We start from the raw sequence: 19,627 nt of genomic DNA on the forward strand, positions 1-19,627 counted from the left end.
TTAAGGACATTAAAACCAACTTAGACCAAGGAGGAGTGGTTGGTGCAGTCTTTCTAGACCTGCGCAAGGCCTTTGATACTGTCAATCATAACAAACTGCTTCACAATCTTGTCAATTATAATCTTTCATCACGCACCCAAAACTGGATCAGGGTCATACCTTAGTGGCCGTCACCAGTGTGTGCGTGTAAACAATACACTTTCCCCATTTAAAGCATGTGTAACAGGTTAATGAATGACACATATTTGTGCAATCTTTCATTTTCTATTTGTGTATATGTAATTTTATTTCACCAAATCTTGGTTCTTTCATGATAGCTAGGTATTAGGCCTATCATTTGTTGGGTAAGTGCCACCCTCTATTGGTTGGTTTGGTGGTTACAGGCTGCATTTTCGTGCCTTGCTCAGTATGTGTTTTGCTTGGCAACGAGAGGTACGTGTTCACATTGTAGTGTTATGAAGGTTTCAAATGTATGTGTTTTAGCTTAAATGTGGGTGCACACAGTGGATTGTAAATGTGTTTTGTGATGAGTTGTCAATAGATTGCTTGGGTTGTTTTGGAGGTTTTGCTGTTTTGAGAGTTAGGGATATATTTGCTGATATAGCTAACCTTGTGTGTTGTTTAACTGTATGCTAGGTTTCGTTTTTCTGTCTTTCTGTAATGTAGCCCATATGTTTCAGTTGTCCTTCTTTTCTTATGTTTGTATGTGTTTTGCTTGGCAACGAGAGCTACATTCTGCATACTGGAAGAGAAAGTAAAGTGATTAAAAGAACTTCAGCGTCCTGTGATAATTGCACCTGAACACAACGCAGTAGTCGGCGAAGTACAGACCACGCCGGCTACACATGCACACTAGGGATGGGCATAATTAATCGACAATCGATTAATTGATCGTTAAGAATTTCGTTGAGGACATTATTTTTTCATCAATAAAACAAATGCATGTTCTGTTGCGTAGTGTGAGTCTTGAAGGAATGCATGGGATTTCGCTATGTGGCAGCAATTAAAACATTTTACCACACGAGGGCAATGTTTGAAAAAAACGCCACAGGCCCTACTCAGTTACCTACGAGTTTCTGTAGTAAACATGAAGAGGTCACGGCAAAGTGTAGCGTGGGACCATTTTGATTTAAAAAATGATTTAGTTCACTGCCAACACTGCGAAGCTGTGTATAAGTACAACTCGGCCCACAACTCAAATGAGCTACCACCTTGAACAACGTACATCCGACCCTGGTTAGTGGCGGTGCATCCTGCTCTCAGTCTCAACCTAGCATCAACTCGGTGTTTAGCACGGAGGAGCTGCCGATGCACAACGAGCAGGGTAGGCTAGCAATTGTTAGGTAGGCTAATCTCTCTCACCCTCGACTTTCTTTCTCGACTCGGTGCCTTTTTTGATAGTTTGGGCTGTCAATAGATTAAAAAATTAACTAATTAATCTCACATTTTGAAATTAATTAATCTAGATTAATCGCGATCTGATAACCAACATAACTACGACATTCAAGAGAGCTCGAGGATGTTATGCACGCGAGTTTAGCCTAGTTGTCAAGGTAACGAGCTGTCAGAATGTTGGAGTTCATTGGAAATCTCCCTACATTGGTCAGACATTCTGCAACTTTACCCGATCCGACTGGAACATGTTGAAACTCTTCCGACAGTACCCGACAATGACCAAATGCTGGCGCACACTGACCCAACTGTTGGTGTTTGTTGGAGAATGTTGGCGTTTGTCGGGGCAGTGTGCAAGCTGCTTTAAACAGAAACTTTCCGCCCAACAATCCCTCAGCTCTCTCCATCTTCAACTACCGTACCGTCTCGGTCTCTCCAATCTAACTGACTGCAGGCAGGCGGAGGTTTCGTGTCAGGGGTCAACGCACACCGGAAGTAAACAAAGTTGCATTAACTGCGTTAAAATATTTTATCTCAATCTCGGCCACAATAATCTCATAGATTAACGCGTTAACTTTGACAGTCCTATTTTTTGTATTATTATTTTTATTATTTTGGAGAGAAAAAAAAACCGAGGGTCAGTTGTGTTTATGAGCACCGGTTTCTAGCTGTCGGCTCCGCTGCTTAAGAGTACAGCAGCACATATTTTCAAGTGTAACCATTGAACGGATCCCGTTAAACTGGCACAAGAGTTGTCCATCTTGTAAGTTTAACTGCCACAAGAGTTGTTCATCTTGTAATAAAGATCTCAATGAGGAAACACGCTGTGTTTTTTCTCCTTTCACTGCATTTTAATATAGCCTATAAATAGTGAATTTTAATATAAAAATATTAATGATTAATCAAAATCGATCGTTAATTCTCCCGACGATCGATTAAGACAATTTAATCGAATGCCCATCCCTAATGCACACTGGGTGTACCACAAGGATCAATCTTGGGGCCATTACTTTTTAGCATAATATATAAATGACCTGCCTTCCATGTGTGATGATGTCGGCATAATAATGTATGCCGACGACACTGTCATATATACTCATGGTAAGAGCGCTACAGAGGTTGCCAAGAAACTAACAAAAGCAATGCAAAAGGTTGCTCTCTGGTTACAAAACTCATGCCTCACCTTAAACCTAGAAAAAACTGTAACCATGTTTTTCACCAACAGGTGCATACTGAAGATTGCCCCAATGTCTCAGTAAATGGGCGAACAATTGATAATGTGGATATATTCAAGTACTTGGGTGTTACCCTTGACCCAACTCTTAGCTTTTAAAAAACATGTTAAAAAAACTGAGAAACACACTGAACTTTAACCTAGCTAACTTCAGATACATAGGGAATTCACTCACAGTCGAGGCTTCTAGTATGTATCTGAATGCTATGATTATACCACATCTTTTATATTGTATTACAAGCTGGTCTCAGTCAATTAAAACAGTTCGAAAACCACTTGAATCCTTATACAAAGTGCCCTCAAAATCCATGATAAAAAGCCACGTCGCTACCATCACTGTCAGATCAAGCACTCAAATGTCTGCTTACTTTTTAAAAGTGTAGCTCCCCCCTTGAAAAAATATGTCAACAGTCAACACGAACAACAAGATCTGTAACAAGGGGTGAGTGTAGTGTACCCCAAAACTGTATTTGGGAAGTCATCCTTTTCTGTATTGCCATGACTCAATGGAATACTCTGCCAACAGACATTATTTCATGTAGAAGTCCCCACACCTTCTACATCTTGCCAAGCGTTGGCTACTGTCAGGACAGGAGTGTACACATTTATGAATTGTGTTTGTGTGTGTGTGTGTGTGTGTGTTGGGGAGCAGCCTAGCTTTAAATCTTGTCATGTTGAATCTGCTTCCATGTTCTTTGTTCTGTAATTTTACTTGTATTATTATGTTTTTATGTACTATTCCATCAACCTGCCCAGGGACTACAGGTGGAAAATAGCAATCTGCTAGAACCTGGCACAATGCATATTCTTTTGTTTGTTCAAGATTAATGTTTTATTGTGCACTGTCCCTGTCTTGAAAAATAAATTACAATTACAATTAGGTGGAGAAACTCAAGATGGAACAAGCAGCACAAGAGGCAGAACTGACATCAGTGAAGAACAGACTGGCAGCCACTGAGACTGAAGTTGAATCTGAGGAAAGGAGATGCAGCACAGACAGCTGATCTGAGGTCAGTTACTGAGAGACTGGCATCTACTGAGACTGACATGGAGGCTGTAAGAATGGCACTGCAGCACAACACACAGACCTGACCACTATGAAGACTGAAATGATGAACCTGAACAAGGAACAAGCAGCACAAGAGGCAAACTGACAGATGTGAAGACCAGACTGACTGCCAGTGAGACTGAGGTGGAGAAACTCAAGATGGAAGACGCAGCACAAGATTCAGAGCTGACAGATGTTGAAGACCAGACTGACTGCAAGTGAAACTGAAGTGGTGAATCTGAAGAAGGAAGCTGCAGCACAGACAGCTGATCTGAGGTCAGTTGCTGAGAGAGTGGCAGTCACTGAGACTGACATGGAGCACGTGAAGAAAGACACTGCAGCACAACACACAGACCTGACCACTACGAAGATGGAAGTGCTGCACCTAAAGATTGAACAAGCAGCACAAGATTCAGAGCTGACAGATGTGAAAACCAGACTGTCTGCCAGTGAGACTGAAGTGGTGAATCTGAGGAAGGAAGCTGCAGCACAGACAGCTGATCTGAGGTCAGTGACTGAGAGACTGGTAGCCACTGAGACTGACATGGAGAACGTGAAGAAAGACACTGCAGCACAACACACAGAGCTGACCACTATGAAGACTGAAGTGATGGACCTGATCAAAGAACAAGCCGAACAAGAGGCAGAGCTGGAAGTCCTGAAGAGAAGGATGGAGACTGGTGAAGCCCAAGTGGAGACCAGACTGTCTGCCAGTGAGACTGAGGTGGAGAAACTCAAGATGGAACAAGCAGCACAAGAGGCAGAGCTGACAGCAGTGAAGAACAGACTGGCAGCCACTGAGACTGAAGTAGTGAATCTGGAGAAAGAAGATTACAGAGAAACCCAAGGGTGGGCGATCTTCAAGCAGGTCTGACTAACTCAGGATACATAGAGGCTAGGAATACTGATCTGAACTTGGTCTTCACTAAAATCGATCACCAATTTTGGACAGCCTACAGCAACAAGAACGGCTTCTTCACAGCTCTCAGTAAAAGGAGTCTACTACTTCAGATTATAGTCATGGAATGAACTAGACAAAAGCTGGATAACTATCAAGATGTTTAAGAATGGAGAGCAAGTCATGTGGTGGGAGAGTATGATAGTGATGGACAGCGATTCCTATCTCTCCAGTGGGTGTGACTCTGCAAGCTGGAGGTGGGAGTGTAGTTAACATGCGACTCCCTGCAGGTTTCAGGCTCTTTGATGATTTCTAATAACCACAGCACCTTCAGTGGCTTCCTGCTCTTTACTCTTTGAAGGGAACACACTGCCTCAACTGCTCATGTTGTCAAATGATAAATAATATGCTTCATGATCATGCTCAAATAAAGCACTTCTAAAAATGTAATCCTTCTGTGTCATCATTGGGAAAATATTGAGCAATGCTTGATCAACACAGGATTCATATATATGGAGTTTTTGTTTTTAATCAGGAGTGTGGATTTTCAATTTGAGGACGTTATTTGTTCATTTTCTTTTTTCTTTTGTGTAACTTCTGCTCACCAATTTGTCTCTCTCTCTCTCCTTTCAAAAATGATGGTAAGTAATGGTGAATAATGTGCTGAACAAACTTGAGCAAATCAACCATTTTGAAACTGAAATCACTGGAAATACTGGAAATACATCATTGAATCAATAATATAGTGAGGTCACATGTGTAACTAGGGTTAGACAGCTGGAGGACTGGAAGGAGCAATTCTCTGAATTTGACAAAAAGTGTTTTGGATTAGAGTCGCGGACTGCACCTTTAAATCCATGTCCTCCATAGCCACTGTTGGTGGTCATCACTGTTCTCTCTGCAGTTCACTCTTCATTTGTTGTCAGACTTCAGTAATTTCCACTTTGTGTAATGCAACTTTAATTCAGCAGTATAAATACAATTGTTGTACAGTATTATGCTGCACTAAAATAGTATTATGCTGCACTAAAATAGTATTATGCTAACAATCTACTTCTTCCAAATGAGCAGGGCATTGTGTGAGGCTGTCATGCAGGTACAGGGAGAATGGGAAGGTTCAACAAAATATACTTAGAATGGATTCGTCACACACACAGACCAACAACTGTTTCCACCACAGGTTGTCATGGACTCCAAACACACACTGGGGAATACGTGGGTGAATAGGCCACAGGTGAAAGATGATCACACACACACACACACACACACACACACACACACACACACACACACACACACACACACACACACACACACACATACAAAAACACAAACAATTATTACAAATGCAATTATTGACACAATCATTCAGTTGTTATCAATCTGTCAAATCAGTCAATCAGATCATCAATGGCACACACACACACACACACACACACACACACACGGACACATTACACACATAGTTGCAGAAGCAGCCAAGCATTTACCTTTAAGTGTGTTCATTGATATGTGCCAGTCTGGCCACTCCTGTGTTTTACTAATGCATTCAGACTAAATAAAGGATGACTGAGTGGGTCTGTCTCAACACAGGGTCTGTACACATCAGCCCAACTTAGCACTGGACTGAGTGGCTGACTGAGCTGGCTAGTTACTGGATATGTAGGACCCTCTTCAGTATTCGTTTAAAAGGCTACACCCTGTGCAGACCACACAGAAAGCCCACTGCACAGACACAGAGAGTACTCTGAAAAGCATTAGGCCATGCACAGCGTGATGCTTTGGTCAAATCTGTGACTTACTCACAGCCTGAATATCAAATATAACACAGCTATGATGCAATATCCTGCTGTCATGAGCTCGCAGAGGAAGTGTAACAGAAGACAAGACAACAACCTGAGGCACATTTTTACGACTAGCTGAATTCTGGTTTTTACAAATTAAATAAAAAAAATGGTGAGACTGAATAAGAACATTAACCCACACCTAACCTAACTGATCCTACCAGTGACAGGTGTTAACGTTTTCACAACAGCGATTAAATGATTAAAGCCTCGAGGTCTTTTTTGTTTGATTAGTGGCCATGAATATATTCCATGCTGAAAGTAATCAAGTTTTTCTGTCTGATAACGGCCTCCCACATATCAAAGCTACACTATAATCAGTGGATCTGGCAGTTTTGATGTTTTGAAACCCAGCATTCCCTCTCTCCAAGGCCCACCCCACCCCATGCCACCTAGGTTTGGATAGGCTAAGGACTGGCACCCAGACACACCTCCTGGTACTGGTGAAGCTAATGTTGTTCAAATGTATACACTCTATTCTCTTTACACAAATACAAATGTAACTCTTCTGGATGTAACATTATTTCACCTGCTGATGATGGCAGAAACAGCAGAGGGAGAGGACTGGAGTAAGGAAATGATAATCAATTGGTATTGATTAAAAAATAAATCAATAAAAACGAATTTAGTCAAGCTATCTATTTAAATCCAACTATCTATATTGATTAAATGTATTCAGTTTATCTTTATTTATATATAATATTTATATAATTCCAAAAAGTCACCCAAAGATCTATTTTCCTTATTTATTTTTCCTCTTCTACAGTTTTTGTAATTATTCGTGACTATTTGTCTTTGGTGAGAACTAGATCTTCACTAGCATTCACAGAAGGAATAGATGTGATTCTTTAAGTCTAAGACGAAGGGGTGAAATAAGGACACGAGACACTACCTGCCCTACATGATGGGTGACAGGCTGGCACTTTCCCACAAAACTGATAATAACTGAATAACCATATCAGTGTCCCTGGACTCAAGCTCGCCCCTAAAATGATGAAAGCTCTATAAATAATCACTAAATAACATATAAAAGAGGGTGTTCACAGACTGAGTCGCATAAAGTACTACTGCAACTACTACTACTATTACTACTACTGAGAGGTAAGGAGCAATGTTAAAGATGAGGGCTGTCATCACACTGCTGGTGCTGCTGCTCTCCATGTGTGGATCTCAGACTCGGAGCACCCAGACTGAAGTTCACACAGAGAGCCAGAGCACTGGGGCTGCTGCTGCTGCTGAAGTCTCTACCCAGCTGGACGTCTCTGCTGAGCTCAGGGAACTCAGAGACATGGTAGTGGAGCTGAGGGTGACTCTGAGATTCACTCAGAATGATCTAAGAAACACCAAAGATCTGCTGTACAAAATAGAGACAGAAAATGATGCCCAAGACAGAGAGATGACAGCTGTGACGACTGAAATGAAGAACCTGATCAAGGACAATTTAGCACAGGATTCAGAGCTGACAGATGTGAAGACCAGACTGGCTGTAAGTGAAATTGAAGTGGTGAATTTGGGGAAGGAAGCTGCAGCACAGACAGCTGATCTGAAGTCAGCAACTGAGAGACTAGCAGCCACTGAGACTGACATGGAGGCCGTGAAGAAAGACACTGCAGATCAACACACAGACCTGACCACTATGAAGACTGAAGTGATGAACCTGAAGATGGAACTGTCTGCCAGTGAGACTGAGGTGAGAACATGTCAGTCTACAAATGAATTTTTTGATTATATTGCTGATGTCCTCAAACAGTATGCAGGGAGTGAAATGATACTAATGGGAGATTTTAATCTAAACTGACTTGATAAAGCACGTAGGAAATTTTGACATTATCAAAATGTTTCAGATGACACAAATGTAAACCCACAAGATTAACAAAATCTTATCAAACACTACTAGACCTCATATTTACAAATAAACCAGACAGGATCACTAAAACGTACAACCTGATCACCGGTCTGTCATATCACAATCTTACGCTGGCCGCTAGAAAGCTGACCAAATCACGTTTTCAGACACAACACACAACGAAAAACAATCCCAATGTATCTTTCATCCCAAAGAAAGACTTGACACTCATTGAAAAAGAAATAAAGGAAACAAGATGGACTGACATTTCTGATAACAAATCCTGTGAACAAGCTAGTAACAATCTAATGATGGCTTATAAGGCTATTGTATTGAGATATACAAAAACATGGTCTAAGAAACAAAACACAAAACACAACCTACCTTGGACATAATGAAAAGAGAGATGCTGCTCTAAAAAAGTTTTTAAAGTCAAGATTTAGTACTGATCATCTGATTTTTAAAAGTTTAAGAAACAGGGTAACACAGCAACTTAGAAAAGCTAGGGCAACTTTTTGTCTGGATCTCATCAGGGATGCCAAAGGGAACAGTACAAAATTATGGAATAGCATTGATAAATTACTTGATAAGGAAAAGAACACACACAAGAGCATTCAGCTCAGAGTAAATGGCTCTATCCTAAATGATAGCCATGCTGTTGCCGCTAACTTTAATGATTCTTTTTTTTAATTCTGTGCAGCAACTCAGTCAGACGTTTCCGGCAATAGACCCTTCGCAACCAGTTACTTGTGAAGGGCCTGTATCTGACCTGAGCACAATAAATGAGGCAAAAGTTGATACAATTCTATCGAACTTGTCAAACAGCAAGGCCAAGGATATACACTGCCTGGACACTAGGGCTGAACGATTAATTGCATTTGCGATTTAATCGCGATATGATAGAACGCGATTTTCTAACCGCAACGTTCGCGATTAAAAAACGTGGTCTAAAAAAAAAAAAAAAAAAAAATGTTTTTTTTTTTTTTTTTTTTTAAGATGGTAAATTTTGCACACAGTGTTTAAAAAGTGCATGCCTAGTGTTTATACTTTAAATTACTTTTTTTAAATTACTTAAATGCACAGTGGCAAAACCACCTATTTGTTGTTCTTGTTTCTGTAATAAAACAGTTAAATAAAAATGTAAAATGTGGGAAAGAATATTTTACACTAAATGTATCTAATATTGTGTTGGTCATATTTAAATCATATTACGTTTTGTTGGGGAAAAAAAGAGGATACAAAAAAAAATCGCATATTAAATCGCAATCGCAATATTTTGGTAAAAAATCGCAATTAGATTATTTTCCCAAATCGTTCAGCCCTACTGGACACTGCATTTTTAAAGCTACATAAAGAGTCTGTCATTTCACCAGTAACTACAATAATAAACAAATCTATAAATGAAGGCATCTTTCCCAGTTCTTTTAAAACAGCTATAGTAACTCCATAAATCTGGTGATGCTCAGGAGGTCAGTAACAATGCCCCATTAGTATACTCCCAGCAGCCTCAAAGGTCATGGAAAAGGCAGTGGCGGAACAACTCATTGCCCATCTTGATTCCAAGGCACTTTTACATCCTTTGCAGTTTGGATTCAAGAAAAAACATTCCACTGACACGGCCTGCTGCTACCTCCTTAAGGACATTAAAACCAACTTAGACCAAGGAGGAGTGGTTGGTGCAGTCTTTCTAGACCTGCGCAAGGCCTTTGATACTGTCAATCATAACAAACTGCTTCACAATCTTGTCAATTATAATCTTTCATCACGCACCCAAAACTGGATCAGGTCATACCTTAGTGGCCGTCACCAGTGTGTGCGTGTAAACAATACACTTTCCCCATTTAAAGCATGTGTAACAGGTTAATGAATGACACATATTTGTGCAATCTTTCATTTTCTATTTTGTGTATATGTAATTTTATTTCACCAAAATCTTGGTTTCTTTCATGATAGCTAGGTATTAGGCCTATCATTTGTTGGGTAAGTGCACCCTCTATTGGTTGGTTTGGTGGTTACAGGCTGCATTTTCGTGCCTTGCTCAGTATGTGTTTTGCTTGGCAACGAGAGGTACGTGTTCACATTGTAGTGTTATGAAGGTTTCAAATGTATGTGTTTTAGCTTAAATGTGGGTGCACACAGTGGATTGTAAATGTGTTTTGTGATGAGTTGTCATAGATTGCTTGGGTTGTTTTGGAGGTTTTGCTGTTTTGAGAGTTAGGGATATATTTGCTGATATAGCTAACCTTGTGTGTTGTTTAACTGTATGCTAGGTTTCGTTTTTCTGTCTTTCTGTAATGTAGCCCATATGTTTCAGTTGTCCTTCTTTTCTTATGTTTGTATGTGTTTTGCTTGGCAACGAGAGCTACATTCTGCATACTGGAAGAGAAAGTAAAGTGATTAAAAGAACTTCAGCGTCCTGTGATAATTGCACCTGAACACAACGCAGTAGTCGGCGAAGTACAGACCACGCCGGCTACACATGCACACTAGGGATGGGCATAATTAATCGACAATCGATTAATTGATCGTTAAGAATTTCGTTGAGGACATTATTTTTTCATCAATAAAACAAATGCATGTTCTGTTGCGTAGTGTGAGTCTTGAAGGAATGCATGGGATTTCGCTATGTGGCAGCAATTAAACATTTTACCACACGAGGGCAATGTTTGAAAAAAACGCCACAGGCCTACTCAGTTACCTACGAGTTTCTGTAGTAAACATGAAGAGGTCACGGCAAAGTGTAGCGTGGGACCATTTTGATTTAAAAAATGATTTAGTTCACTGCCAACACTGCGAAGCTGTGTATAAGTACAACTCGGCCACAACTCAAATGAGCTACCACTTGAACAACGTACATCCGACCCTGGTTAGTGGCGGTGCATCCTGCTCTCAGTCTCAACCTAGCATCAACTCGGTGTTAGCACGGAGGAGCTGCGATGCACAACGAGCAGGGTAGGCTAGCATTGTTAGGTAGGCTAATCTCTCTCACCCTCGACTTTCTTTCTCGACTCGGTGCCTTTTTTGATAGTTTGGGCTGTCAATAGATTAAAAAAATTAACTAATTAATCTCACATTTTGAAATTAATTAATCTAGATTAATCGCGATCTGATAACCAACATAACTACGACATTCAAGAGAGCTCGAGGATGTTATGCACGCGAGTTTAGCCTAGTTGTCAAGGTAACGAGCTGTCAGAATGTTGGAGTTCATTGGAAATCTCCCTACATTGGTCAGACATTCTGCAACTTTACCCGATCCGACTGAACATGTTGAACTCTTCCGACAGTACCCGACAATGACCAAATGCTGGCGCACACTGACCCAACTGTTGGTGTTTGTTGGAGAATGTTGGCGTTTGTCGGGGCAGTGTGCAAGCTGCTTTAAACAGAAACTTTCCGCCCAACAATCCCTCAGCTCTCTCCATCTTCAACTACCGTACCGTCTCGGTCTCTCCAATCTAACTGACTGCAGGCAGGCGGAGGTTTCGTGTCAGGGGTCAACGCACACCGGAAGTAAACAAAGTTGCATTAACTGCGTTAAAATATTTTATCTCAATCTCGGCCACAATAATCTCATAGATTAACGCGTTAACTTTGACAGTCCTATTTTTTGTATTATTATTTTTATTATTTTGGAGAGAAAAAAAAACCGAGGGTCAGTTGTGTTTATGAGCACCGGTTTCTAGCTGTCGGCTCCGCTGCTTAAGAGTACAGCAGCACATATTTTCAAGTGTAACCATTGAACGGATCCCGTTAAACTGGCACAAGAGTTGTCCATCTTGTAAGTTTAACTGCCACAAGAGTTGTTCATCTTGTAATAAAGATCTCAATGAGGAAACACGCTGTGTTTTTTCTCCTTTCACTGCATTTTAATATAGCCTATAAATAGTGAATTTTAATATAAAAATATTAATGATTAATCAAAAATCGATCGTTAATTCTCCCGACGATCGATTAAGACAATTTAATCGAATGCCCATCCCTAATGCACACTGGGTGTACCACAAGGATCAATCTTGGGGCCATTACTTTTTAGCATATATATAAATGACCTGCCTTCCATGTGTGATGATGTCGGCATAATAATGTATGCCGACGACACTGTCATATATACTCATGGTAAGAGCGCTACAGAGGTTGCCAAGAAACTAACAAAAGCAATGCAAAAGGTTGCTCTCTGGTTACAAAACTCATGCCTCACCTTAAACCTAGAAAAAACTGTAACCATGTTTTTCACCAACAGGTGCATACTGAAGGATTGCCCCAATGTCTCAGTAAATGGGCGAACAATTGATAATGTGGATATATTCAAGTACTTGGGTGTTACCCTTGACCCAACTCTTAGCTTTAAAAAACATGTTAAAAAAACTGAGAAACACACTGAACTTTAACCTAGCTAACTTCAGATACATAGGGAATTCACTCACAGTCGAGGCTTCTAGTATGTATCTGAATGCTATGATTATACCACATCTTTTATATTGTATTACAAGCTGGTCTCAGTCAATTAAAACAGTTCGAAAACCACTTGAATCCTTATACAAAAGTGCCCTCAAAATCCATGATAAAAAGCCACGTCGCTACCATCACTGTCAGATCAAGCACTCAAATGTCTGCTTACTTTTTAAAAGTGTAGCTCCCCCCTTGAAAAAATATGTCAACAGTCAACACGAACAACAAGATCTGTAACAAGGGGTGAGTGTAGTGTACCCCAAAACTGTATTTGGGAAGTCATCCTTTTTCTGTATTGCCATGACTCAATGGAATACTCTGCCAACAGACATTATTTCATGTAGAAGTCCCCACACCTTCTTACATCTTGCCAAGCGTTGGCTACTGTCAGGACAGGAGTGTACACATTTATGAATTGTGTTTGTGTGTGTGTGTGTGTGTGTGTTGGGGAGCAGCCTAGCTTTAAATCTTGTCATGTTGAATCTGCTTCCATGTTCTTTGTTCTGTAATTTTACTTGTTATTATTATGTTTTTATGTACTATTCCATCAACCTGCCCAGGGACTACAGGTGGAAAATAGCAATCTGCTAGAACCTGGCACAATGCATATTCTTTTGTTTGTTCAAGATTAATGTTTTATTGTGCACTGTCCCTGTCTTGAAAAATAAATTACAATTACAATTAGGTGGAGAAACTCAAGATGGAACAAGCAGCACAAGAGGCAGAACTGACATCAGTGAAGAACAGACTGGCAGCCACTGAGACTGAAGTGGTGAATCTGAGGAAGGAAGATGCAGCACAGACAGCTGATCTGAGGTCAGTTACTGAGAGACTGGCATCTACTGAGACTGACATGGAGGCTGTGAAGAATGGCACTGCAGCACAACACACAGACCTGACCACTATGAAGACTGAAATGATGAACCTGAACAAGGAACAAGCAGCACAAGAGGCAGAACTGACAGATGTGAAGACCAGACTGACTGCCAGTGAGACTGAGGTGGAGAAACTCAAGATGGAAGACGCAGCACAAGATTCAGAGCTGACAGATGTGAAGACCAGACTGACTGCAAGTGAAACTGAAGTGGTGAATCTGAAGAAGGAAGCTGCAGCACAGACAGCTGATCTGAGGTCAGTTGCTGAGAGAGTGGCAGTCACTGAGACTGACATGGAGCACGTGCAGAAAGACACTGCAGCACAACACACAGACCTGACCACTACGAAGATGGAAGTGCTGCACCTAAAGATTGAACAAGCAGCACAAGATTCAGAGCTGACAGATGTGAAAACCAGACTGTCTGCCAGTGAGACTGAAGTGGTGAATCTGAGGAAGGAAGCTGCAGCACAGACAGCTGATCTGAGGTCAGTGACTGAGAGACTGGTAGCCACTGAGACTGACATGGAGAACGTGAAGAAAGACACTGCAGCACAACACACAGAGCTGACCACTATGAAGACTGAAGTGATGGACCTGATCAAAGAACAAGCCGAACAAGAGGCAGAGCTGGAAGTCCTGAAGAGAAGGATGGAGACTGGTGAAGCCCAAGTGGAGACCAGACTGTCTGCCAGTGAGACTGAGGTGGAGAAACTCAAGATGGAACAAGCAGTACAAGAGGCAGAGCTGACAGCAGTGAAGAACAGACTGGCAGCCACTGAGACTGAAGTAGTGAATCTGGAGAAAGAGATTACAGAGAAACCCAAGGTGGCATTCACAGCAGGTCTAACTAACTCAGGATACATAGGGGGTGGGAATACTGATCTGAACTTGGTGTTCACTAAAATCATCACCAATGTTGGACAGGCCTACAGCAACAAGAATGGCTTCTTCACAGCTCCAGTGAGGGGAGTCTATTACTTCAGATTCACAGTCAGCGATATACTAGACAGACGCTGGATGGATATTAAAATGGTTAAGAATGGAAAGCAGGTCATGCATTTGGCAGAGTATGATACCGATGACACATTCACCTATCTCTCCAGTGGTGTGACTCTGCAGCTGGAGAAGGGAGATGTCGTTAACATGCAAATCCCTCCAGGCAAAAAGCTCTATGATAGTTCTAGTAACCACAGCACCTTCAGTGGCTTCCTGCTCTTTGTTCTATAAATGGAACAAACTGCTCAACATGATTGTAATAAATGATGACAAATGTGTCTAATAATCATGAGTAAATAAAACACTTTAAGACTGAAATCTTTCTGACATACTGAATATTACTGAATCAATTCCACATTGAGGTCAAATGAGGAACTCGTTGCAAAAATGCCCTGCCTAATTTAAGGCAAAACATTACAGATAGAAGTATACTCACACGCCTAAAACAAGCTGCCAGTGCAGTACGTGAATTTCACCTGATAAGATTTATTAAAATAGGACAGGCCGCCTGACTGTCATTACTGCACAAAATATCTTGAAATAAGATCAAAAAGACTAATTTTGAGCAATCTAGTTAAGCTTAGTTCATTCAAAAGAAGCTTATTATCACTCAAAACTAGGGTAATTTATTAGCATCAAATTTCATGAAATAAGATTTATTAAATTCTTATTTTTAGGGGGCTAAATTAGAAACATGACAATTCTCTCTCTCTCTCAAAATGTGCTGCTTCTGTGGGTAACAAAGTCGTCAACATTGATAAACCAAAGAACTGAGCATGTGCTGTATATGGGCAGAACAAAGGATGCAAAAAACAACAGGTGAAAATGAAAATGGGTCTTAACCCATGGCAAGATAACAGACCTAACATTGCTTTAAACCTCATAATAAACAACAAACGCTCTGCCTATTTATTCAAGGTTATCGGATCGGTTCTCAAAAGGGCCAACATACACAGTTCTGTTATCATGACTAGAAATGAAATAATGGTATCGAGCAACCCTACTCAGAAATGAACTGCTCCCACTCAACCATAGCCTTTTTTTATGAAGCAATCATGTCCCAGTTGTGGATGGCATCCAAGAGGACTCCTGTCTGCAGCACAGGGGACAGTCATTATGTGCTTAGGATATGTGAGGTGACAGGAGTAATAACACGCCATGAGATTCATCATTAACATTGACATAAATTACTTTAAACCAAAAGAATAACAGTAAAGGGTGCCAAAGATGGGGAAACTAAATTACAGAGTCAATCACTCTGAATTTACACCTTATGAACAGAATTTCTGGCACTACAGTGCTATCAATCAATCAATGTAACTAATGTTCAAGTGTTCTAATAGAATGGCCATTCATGGAGTTATTAATTGCCAATGTTTACAGTCAATTTACCTCGCTAGTTAAAATGCGCATGCCAACTTGGTTGGCTAACTTCAAATTGACGTTAGCTAAAGTTAGCTTTCTAAGGAGAAATGCAGTCACATGGGTAGAGTGTGAACAATGGACCAAGATGAAACCACACAGCTCAGAAACAACACTTCCCTGTAAAACACACATTCATACATAGACAAGTACACACACACGTGGGACATGCTGCAAGTAGTGTATGATACGGTGATGAGTCCTGGGCGGCTTGGGGAAACACCTGGATGACAGGTTTGCATTTTCCCACAACGGCGATAACTGAACAAACACCAAAGTTCTGGATAAAAACACCATGTCTCCACATTTTCTAGATCTGATCAGTGTTCTTGGACTTTGGCCACAAACGAGTGATGACCTGTCGTGCATAACCATTACCTGGGGTATAAAAAGAGTGAAGACTGGGGTTCAGAAAAGAAAAGAAAGAGAGGCAAGAGGTGATGTTAAAGATGAGGGCTGTCATCACACTGCTGGTGCTGCTGCTCTCCATGTGTGGATCTCAGACTCGGAGCACCCAGACTGAAGTTCACACAGAGAGCCAGAGCACTGGAACTGCTGCTGCTGCTGCAGTCTCTACCCAGCTGGACGTCTCTCCTGAGCTCAGGGAACTCAAAGACATGGTGCTGGAGCTGAGAGGGGAGCTGATAGTGACCCAGAATGAACTAAAGAACACCAAAGCCGAGATGCACAAAATGGAGGCTGACAATGATGTTGCCATAACAGAGGTGGTTCATATGAAGAGCAGACTGTCTGCCAGTGAGACTGAGGTGGAGAAACTCAAGATGGAACAAGCAGCACAAGATTCAGAGCTGACAGCAGTGAAGACCAGACTGGCAGCCACCGAGACTGAAGTAGTGCATCTGGAGAAAGAGATTACAGAGAAACCCAAGGTGGCATTCTCAGCAGGTCTGACTGACTCAGGGTTCATAGAGGCTGGGAATACTGAGCTGAACTTGGTCTTCACTAAAATCATCACCAATGTTGGACAGGCCTACAGCAACGAAACCGGCTTCTTCACAGCTCCAGTGAGGGGAGTCTACTACTTCAGATTCACAGTCCTGGATGGACTAAACTCACGCACAGTGTCTATTAGAATGATAAAGAGTTGGCAGCAGGTCATGTATTTGCATGAGTATGATACCGATGGGCATAATGCCTATCTCTCTAGTGGTGTGACTCTGCAGCTGGAGGTGGGAGATGTGGTTAACATGCAACTCCCTGAAGGCTCCAGGCTCTATGATAGTTCTAGTAACCACAGCACTTTCAGTGGCTTCCTAGTCTTTGTTCTTTGAAGGGAAGACAATGTTCAACTGCTCATGTTGTCAAATGATACATAATATGCTTCACGATCATAATTAAATAAGCCACTTTTAAACTAAAATTCTTCTGTGTCATCATTGGAAATATTGAGAAATGCTTTGCACTTCTTTCTCTTTGCACTCAGGCTGCTTGTGTAACTTCTGCTCACAGATCTCTGCTCTCTCTCTCTCTCTCTCTCTCTCTCTCTCTCTCTCTCTTTTCAAAAATGATTGTAAGTAATGTCGAATAATGTGCTGAACAAACTTGAGCAAATCAACCATTTTCAAACTGAAATCTTTTGGAGTAATCACTGGAAATACTGGAAATACATCAGTGAATCAATAATATAGTGAGGTCACATGTGTAACTAGGGTTACACAGCTGGAGGACTGGAAGGAGCAATTCTCAAAATTTGACAAAAAGGGTATTGGATTGGAGTCACGGACTACGCCTTTAAATCCATGTCCTCCATAGCCACTGTTGGTGGTCATCACTGTTCTCTCTGCAGTTCACTCTTCATTTGTTGTCACACTTCAGTAATTTCCACTTTGTGTAATGCACTTTAATTCAGCAGTATAAATACAATTGTTGTACAGTATTATGCTGCACTAAAATAGTACTATGCTAACAATCTACTTCTTCCATATGAGCAGGGCATTGTGTGAGGCTGTCATGCAGGTACAGGGAGAATGGGAAGGTTCAACAAAATATACTTAGAATGGATTCGTCAAGTTGTTTTTTTCACTCCATGTAAAGCAATATTATTACACCTCTTCTTTAAACAAAGAACACAAATATTAGTGTGCAGTACACATGCTTTAAAACAGGGCAGCTTTTTAAGCTTCTTCTTTCTCACTCCTTAAATGGAGAATCTGTAGACAAGCAAGCAGGCTCCCAGTCAGAGCAGCCAGTGCTGTCCAAACAAGTTGTTAGAGTTTACCTCGGACTCTGGAGTTGTGTATAAGTATCTCTTTATTCAATATGCATATCGGACTCACTCATGTCCTGGCAGACAAGACAGAAGCAAAGTTGAACACATCACACCAGGATCATATAGTAGGTTGAACACATCACACCAGGATCATATAGGTTGAACACATCACACCAGGATCATATAGGTTGAACACGTCACACCAGGATCATATAGGTTGAACACATCACACCAGGATCATATAGGTTGAAGTTTGATTCTCTGACGCCAAAGCACTATGTCAGCAGAGATAATCACATGGTGGGTTCCCACTTCCGAGGTCATCTTACTACGCTTTTTGCAACGTTTGTGTGTACATGTTCCAGATGTAGGAAAGAAGAACACATAGTCTTTCTTTCCAGCTACTTACGTACACTTAAGTTTTAAGCCCACATACAAAGCCAGAAAGGTCAGCACTTAAGACACAAAGGTATGTGATAACCACACATACATGATTATAGTCAGAGTTTTACATTTCTCTACCATTAGTCCTTTTCCACACACACACACACACACACACACACACACACACACACACACACACACACGCCGGTACACAAGCAACTCTGTGCACACAGCAGACTCAGAGATGATTCTGTTTTCCCCAAACACATGCATGCATTCATGCCATCTTATGGATACTTGATTGACAGGTGGCAGGTAGACAAGTGTCCAAGTAGGACTTCTTACTGATTGCATTTAGTCATTCTGTTATTTTTGTACACAACTACACACCTTTTCTTTTTTTCTTTCAAAGCTAAGCTACCACCTTACTACGTCTGACCTCCGACCCCAAATTTCAGGCCTTCTCGTTCCACACCCCGAGCTCCAATCTGTAATTGTGTAATTTGGGGATCTAACGGGCTAGGCGATGTGGTGCAAGCAACTCCATGCACACGGCAGACTCAAGAGATGATTCTGATCACCACAACACCTTCAGTGGCTTTCTTATCTTTCCTCCCAGATGGACATTGACTAATTAGAATAAGGAACTAAAGATCAAGACTCACAAAATCATCTCTGTCATATGAACACAGCGGAAAAAGATCTTACAAAATAGCCAACTGAGTCTTTTAAACAAGGTGTCTACAGACATAAACCACTGCTAAACCTACTATTGTGTGTGAGAGGGAGAATCACTTTTTTACTGTTTTTATTCACCCCATGTAACACCATACTATACTGCAGCATTAAACTTATTTCATGGCTATGTGTTATACTAACTAACATATTATGTCATCATTATGCATCATCCAGATGAGCAGATGTATGAAAGGTTGTCATGGGTACAGTTGGCAGATGTTAGAAATTCCAAAAGTGTTCTGTAATGACAACCTGCAGGCAGAGGG

The 19,627-nt window shown here is 41.1% G+C and overlaps 1 protein-coding gene and 3 long non-coding RNA genes across 4 annotated transcripts; all 4 read left to right on the top strand.

Moving 5' to 3' along the window:
- Positions 1-357: 357 nt before the first annotated feature.
- LOC122128631 lies at positions 358-772 on the top strand. Its single transcript, XR_006151517.1, has 2 exons — positions 358-432; positions 727-772. It is a non-coding gene; the product is annotated as an uncharacterized LOC122128631 (long non-coding RNA).
- A 2,784-nt stretch (positions 773-3,556) lies between these two features.
- LOC116223114 lies at positions 3,557-4,494 on the top strand. The gene is made up of 3 exons (XR_004164917.1): positions 3,557-3,591; positions 4,197-4,200; positions 4,424-4,494. It is a non-coding gene; the product is annotated as an uncharacterized LOC116223114 (long non-coding RNA).
- A 3,210-nt stretch (positions 4,495-7,704) lies between these two features.
- Positions 7,705-14,818, top strand: LOC122133328 (calcium-binding and coiled-coil domain-containing protein 1-like). The gene is made up of 3 exons (XM_042709301.1): positions 7,705-8,106; positions 13,715-14,320; positions 14,711-14,818. Exons 1-3 carry the CDS (start codon positions 7,705-7,707, stop codon positions 14,816-14,818), a joined length of 1,116 nt encoding a protein of 371 aa, XP_042565235.1.
- Positions 10,255-10,668, top strand: LOC122128632. The gene is made up of 2 exons (XR_006151518.1): positions 10,255-10,329; positions 10,623-10,668. It is a non-coding gene; the product is annotated as an uncharacterized LOC122128632 (long non-coding RNA).
- Positions 14,819-19,627: the final 4,809 nt, after the last annotated feature.

This window comes from Clupea harengus, chromosome 2 (assembly GCF_900700415.2).
Source record: "Clupea harengus chromosome 2, Ch_v2.0.2, whole genome shotgun sequence".
NCBI lineage: Eukaryota > Metazoa > Chordata > Actinopteri > Clupeiformes > Clupeidae > Clupea > Clupea harengus.